The sequence below is a fragment of the Alosa pseudoharengus genome, unplaced genomic scaffold (genome assembly GCF_046254945.1).
Source record: "Alosa pseudoharengus isolate Yale_2024_CS ecotype anadromous, Long Island Sound unplaced genomic scaffold, YU_APseudo_1.1 YU_APseudo_1.1_scf_4, whole genome shotgun sequence".
NCBI lineage: Eukaryota > Metazoa > Chordata > Actinopteri > Clupeiformes > Clupeidae > Alosa > Alosa pseudoharengus.
In genome coordinates, this window is record NW_027468774.1 from 34,197,129 (window position 1) to 34,203,687 (window position 6,559).

The 6,559-nt window shown below is 44.1% G+C and overlaps 1 protein-coding gene across 1 annotated transcript in view; it reads left to right on the top strand.

The window, feature by feature from the left end:
- Nucleotides 1-6,559, top strand: part of col14a1a (collagen, type XIV, alpha 1a) — an 80,726-nt gene that overhangs the window by 6,180 nt on the left and 67,987 nt on the right. Inside the window, exons 3-4 of the mRNA XM_076265982.1 lie at nucleotides 510-653; nucleotides 1,282-1,371. Of these exons, the coding sequence (XP_076122097.1) occupies nucleotides 510-653; nucleotides 1,282-1,371 (234 nt within the window). The remainder of the gene's footprint in view (nucleotides 1-509; nucleotides 654-1,281; nucleotides 1,372-6,559) is intronic.

Here is a 6,559-nt window from a genome sequence, read left to right on the forward strand (position 1 = left end):
ATAGATAGAGTACAGTGGATGAGTAACTTTGTGAGCCAAAGGTCTAACTCTAGCTTTGCATGTACAGTATGCTGAGAAATACATTTGGGGGGCCAGAGCTCAAAAGTAGAGAATAAGGAAATGTCCGCAGACTGAAGATCACTTAGCTCACTAGATAATCCAGCCTCCGGTAACATCAATGTCCCTCGGGATTTGTGTAAACTGATAGCAACATACACTGATAATGACTTGCACTTGCCTGACATTTGTATTCGTCACCTTCATTATTCCTCAGGCCTCCCGTCATGTCTGCTGGTCTCTGGTCAGCAGCACCCGTACTTTAGCATGCGTGTGATTCTCTTTCATCTTTCTCCATTAGGACAGGCAGACTCCCACAGACTCCCTTCCCTCAATGATAATCTGTGTGCTTGACCTTGCTGGTGTTGGACGATTTGTTAGGTTTGTTCGAAGTCATGGAGAAAGGCTCCACTGATATGCATGCTAATTCCTCAGCCTTCCTGATCTCACAGGTGGAGAGGAGAACGAGCTGTTTGTGCCCAAAGGAGAGAATAGAGTGGTGCTGAGTGATATCAGTCCTGGGAAGCAGTATGTGGTCAGAGTTTTTGCTATGAGTGGGAGGAAGCAAAGCAAAGCACTTCAAGGGAAATATCCAGGTAAATACACCACTTTTCCTGTTGTTATGCCTTTGTGCAGTTTTATGCAAATCTGCGAAGTTAGTAAACAACACACACACACACACACACACACACACACACACACACACACACACACACACACACACACACACACACACACACACACACAAATTAATTTTTTTACACTGAGACAATTTAGAGTGGCCTTTTATTGTGACCAGTTTAATGGACATCTCTGCTATAATCATGCTTTTTAATCAACATGCTTTTTAATAATTTGTGAACAAAATGTGAGAGAAATAAGCCTTTTGTGTGCATAGAAGAAATCAGTAACACTTTCTCTGATTCAAGTATTCATAACGCATTATAAATGCATTCATAAAGGGTTATACACTATTCATAAAGCCTCATAATTATTGACATTAGTATATATATAACTATTTTTACATGCATTCATAAAGCATTATGATGTTACTCATTTTCAGCTTAATGTTTTAGGGGGGGGGTATTATTTTTTCTCTCTGTTTTATTATTAATATATTGTTACTAAATGGGAGAAAAAGGACACATGTACATGTATAAAACCAATGTGCTGAGACCAGTTGTGCCATGAGGTGCTTTATTTTGTTGTTTTTATTTACCACAGGTAAACAGCAAGAGCCGGAGAGCGAGGACGTTCAGCCCCAGGGCCGCAGGGAGTATGACCCTACTGTGGACCTCAATGAGATATCAGGAGGTAGGAGGCATCTGTCCAGGCCCTGTTCTGCCACATGGACGACCACAGACAGCCCAGAGGGCTGAGTCGGCAGGGCTCTTATTGCAAACGGTCAGACCAATGATTCATGCAAGAACGTGAGGGGTTTGGGATGAGCAGTCTCCCTCCCTGTGTTTGTTCCCTCCGCGTTGCCCGTGGTCTGATGAAAAAAATGTTGGCGAAGGTTTGAAGGGAAAGGCTTGGGGGCTTCAGCTGAAATTTCATTTGTTGACTTCCCTATTGGATCGGCTGGTGTAACCACATTGGCTGAGCTGTGTATGTGTGTGTGTGTGTTTGTTTTTCTTGTATCACAGACAGTCAGGGGGACATAACTGCCTTTGCCGTCTGGTGCTACTTCCCGTAACACATTATTACCACAGTACCATGAAAACAAATAACATGCAAGAGTTGCCAAAGAAACCCCAACCAAATAGTTGTGGAATGGGTAACCATTTAAAAATATTGTCACATCAAATCAGAAAAAAGAGCAGTCTGTGCATATTCTAGCTTTATTTGTGTTGCAATTATCCTAAATAATTTTCATATGGATCAGGAATTTGAATGTCAACAATAACACTTGTAGCTAGCATTCTGTTTTAAAGTTCTGGAAAATTGTTCAGAGCTTGGATTCTGTGTGATAGCTACATATATTCCAGGTCAAAAAATTGTAGTATTAAGGTCACTATGAGCCCACGAGTAGAATGAGAATGTCAATCACTTGAATGCGTTGAGCCTGGAGGACACAGAGTGCAGGTTATCTGTGGCTATTCATTATTTAAACACTGGGAAAGCAATCCTCTGCTGCTCCAAGCCCTGCAAATATTCCCCTTTTTGCGTAGGACGGGTTGTTTGTCTTCTCTCTGGGGATTTTGTTGCAAGGCCATGCATTTGCAGTGAGTCAGTTGGCTCCAGACCTACTTGAGATCTTTAATTTTGGGATACCTCTCAGTTAGCCTGCCAAATCACAGGGGTTTAAAGAAAAGCTTCCTTCCCAAGAAGTTGAAAGAGAGAGAAAGCTTAACTGTGCCAGGCTTTCTTCAAAGTAATTAATGAAATGATGTGGCACATCCACCCCCAGTAGGGGGTTGATCTCCGTAAGTACATCACTGTGCAAGATGAGGAGGGCTGATGCTCTCCAACTGTTAAGGGCATTGGTAATCCTGGTTGACATGTGCCCGGCATCTCATTCCCAGGCTTTAGGGGCAGCAATACTCACTACATAAAAGAACGGAGATGGTCCACCTTACTGTTGCACTCTCATAAGAATGTTTAGTTGTCTGGTTCATTAAATTCGCATTTGTAGAACAATATGGGAGCTGTTTCCAGCAATTTTCCCAAAGATCGTCTCTGAATGTTGTTTGTTCCTGCCAAACATAACACTGTGAAATGACAAAGGCTCATATTGTTGGTTCTAGTAGCAAGAAAAAAGCTTCGGTCTGTGAAACATCATCAAAATACACTTGAGAAAATAAGCTCTGGTCTGCAAAACTGGAGTGCAAATAAGCACTCATTACTCACTAGAATACAGCACCGATTTCAAATGCTCCACTGCCACTTCAGTGCATATGCAGAGGCAGGCATGCTGGAGCGCAGACTGTCCGAGCTGTCCCTTCTCATGCTGTATCACAAGATCAGGCTTGTGTGTGTGTGTGTCTTCCCCCGGGGCCCAAGAGGACAGCCTGAAATCAAACGGCTATCTGGAGATCTGAGGAGCCGGTGGGCAGTGAAACGGCCTTTTGAATGCCTCAAAGGTGAGGCGCCTTGCTTGAAGCCCTCTCTGCCTGGTGTGACCACCGACTTTTTCAAACGTGTTTGCCTTTCTGTCTTCTGTCTGACATTCACTGGAAAAAAAAAAATTGTACCCCTACATATCAAAGGGGTCCTTAGACTGCTTTCATTTTGATCTTATCAGGGATTCTGTTCGAAGCACTCTGGGTGGCAATTCTGTCCTATCTGTTCTTATATTAAAGGATTTTTCGCCCATGCCGCTGATTCCTGACTCTCAGCCAGGCGCCCTGCCCCCTCCTCTGCTGTTAAGTCATGACACGACTCTCCACTCCTGCGGGAGACAGAGCATGGGAACCTGACGGAGGTGCAATGTCCACAAAAAAGCCAATTTGTTTGAACCCCCCCTTCCTCCCTCCTCCCAAAATCCTGTTAAGTTCGCCAGAGGCTCTGTCTGCGCCCAGACTTGCAGTGCAAGCAGCCAGGGGGCAAAGGTCGTGTCCATCAAACACATAACCCCGTTAATAGAGGAGCAGACAGGGCCACTGATAATGGGTTTTACTGACCCTCTTTGTTGGAGGGTTAGACCTTTCTGCAGGGTGGTAGGGTTTGTTACTGAGGAATGCAGTCACATTGGCTTCCTCCTGGTGTGTAGAGGGAGTGGAGTCACCTCCAAACACACCCCACCCCACACCACACACACAGGCACACACACCTCCATCTCCACCTCAAACCCACTGCGAATGTGGAAGGGAGGGAGGCGGGAACTGGAGGATTCCATCTTTTCCCCCCGTTTTTGAAGTTGTGTTTGTAATGATCCATTTTGTAATTTCCGGCTTTGCACAAACATTTAAAATCTCAGCCCGAGGAGCCCGAGTGAGTGAGGAGGACTGAAGTTATCCGTCAGAAATGCTAATGCAGGCCCACTGAACAGGTGTTCATTCTGATGGCAGCAGGGAGAGGGATGAGAGGTGGTGCATGTCTGTCTCGCCGGAATAAGGTGTCAGAGAACATTCCGGCATTCCGCACCTTTAACGCGAGAGCCTTCGCTTCTATCTGTCTGGGTGCTGTCATTCAGATCCACGGCTGGTGCTCAAGTGAGGCAGAAGAAAACTGGAAAGAAGAAGATATGACTTCTGTACCGTGTGGCATGCTTTTACGTAATCTTATGAGAACAGTCACACTTGTGTACTTGTGAAACATTAAATCTATAGAGTTAGTAATCTTGTTTTAGTTGCTGGCAATTATCACATTCTTGGCATATGTGAGAGACACACTCACTATTAGCTGTGTGCTAATTAGTGTATTTTCAGACCTTGCATGCGTTAGGCTCTAATTGGATTTCGGTTCGATATGCTTGTTTAAGATATTCACTCTGCCGTGGCTTATGGCAGTGTGAAAGCAGTGTCCACACAGTTTTACTGACAAGATTATCTCAGATTACAGCTGTGTCGTGCATTGTGGCTCAAAACTGGAGTTCCTGCTTAATCTGGGTCTGATTGAATGTCTGTGTGTAGATTAATTTGCCCCAGTGACTGAACCGGGTGGTAAACATTGACAGCTTTCCCTGCAGGCAGTTGTGGTCGACCGTGGACTTATCATCTTACAGAGGCAGCCTGCCTGGCTGCCTGCTTGCTTCAGTGCAGTCGCAGCTGTGATAGTGTTGTCTTTCTGCATGACTGGATGGATGGATGAGCGAACAGACGGATGGAAGAGTCTCTCTTCCCCTCTGCCGCTCCGTCTCTTGTGTAACGTGCCTGTACTTGTTGCCCCATGTCCGTCTCTGTTGCCTGTGTGTGTGTTCAGTACTGTAGTCCCAGTGTTACTGCCTCCCTGAGGTCATGTGGTGGAGACTTTAAGAGTGCTGTTACCCCTCTCCTACCCCCTACATGCCCCTGTGACCCTGGGCTAGGCCTGGGAACACATGGGCGTGTCACTTCCCCCGTAGAGCACTGCTGAGGCATAGATCAGGCCCTTTACAGGTGTTGACAGTGGGATTAGTAGATGTTATATGGCGGTCAGAAGTCACCTGCTCTAACTGATGTGATTATACTCTTTAGTGGAGGGGTCACTTACACACATGTGGAAATGATTTCTTTAAGATATGAGTGGAGGAGTTTGTTTGGTTTATAGACCCTTTCAATCTGTTCCTAGACCTAGAGGGTTTCCGGTTGAAATGTTCAAAACCAACGCAGATACTTTTAAATGAAAATGAATTGGACTTAAGCATACTGCTCTACAAAATGTTGACTTTATAACTTGTTTTTAAAATTTTTGTTTATCCCTAAGTTACCATTAGCTCAATGTTTTCCGTGCCACTGGAAATTATTTTGGAATGCACGTTTGTTTATACACAAGGGTCTATAATAAACGGTGAAACCTTTGCGATCACTGTGTAGAGGTTCGATGATTTGCAAAAAACTGTAAAGACGATTGAAAAAGCTCTGTCAAAGTTGTCACATGGTTTACAGGAGGTCCTGCATGTAGAGGAAGGTAATCTTAGGAAGCTTTCGGGATTTATTGTTCTTTGAAGACTTTGGTATTGAATGTTCTTTGAAGACTTCTGTATTGAATGTTCTTTGAATAATTTGGTATTGAATGTTTTTTGTCTCTGCTATGAGAGTGCATCCTGGCAGCAAATGCATTTTTTTAAAGCAATGACACAGAATCACCCACATAGAGAGGGATGTTTAATTGAGCAGAACGGCCATCTTTAAATGGCCATTTCAGGCTCATGATTTCAAGTGCATTGAAAGCACATTAACTTGTGAATACACGTGAATCACAAATGAAGTGTATCAGGAATACAGTCTCAGACTTCTAGTGAGAAATTCTAAGGATTATAATTGTGACTGCTATGAGTGGGAGATGGTGGTCAGTATTTGTAAACATATTCAGGCAAGTTGTTTTCGGGTGCAAATGAAATGATGTGAACTAAAATGTCTGTAGTCTTCTAATGATAGACAGGTGAAGTGTTATTGTTGTGGTTATATTGCGCAGGAGGTGAACAGTTGATCTCTGTAATGAAGGTTTTGGCAGGATTAGCAGGATTAGCAGCTTCAGTGTCTCATGTCATTGCAGCCAGCAGACTTTCATATGACAGCAACACACAGGGCAACACAGCCTTGTCAGCACAGCACTTACGGTACCATAACCCTTTCAGAAAGCAGGAAAGGGAGTTAAAGTAGTTTGTGAAGGACATGGTGAAGGTGTATCGGTGTAACTTGCTTTGCTGTGTCAGACATGATGGATGAGAGTTTGACACAGTGAATAACCACCACAGAGCGGAGGAGTGGAGGAGGAACACATCCACACTAATGAGCTACTGAGCACAGACCGTACCTGCGCTTTACTTACATGAAAATATCACATTACACATCATTACATGGGACTGTAACATAGGACTACCACTTCAGAGTTGGATGGAGCGTTTTGCGGTCAGATT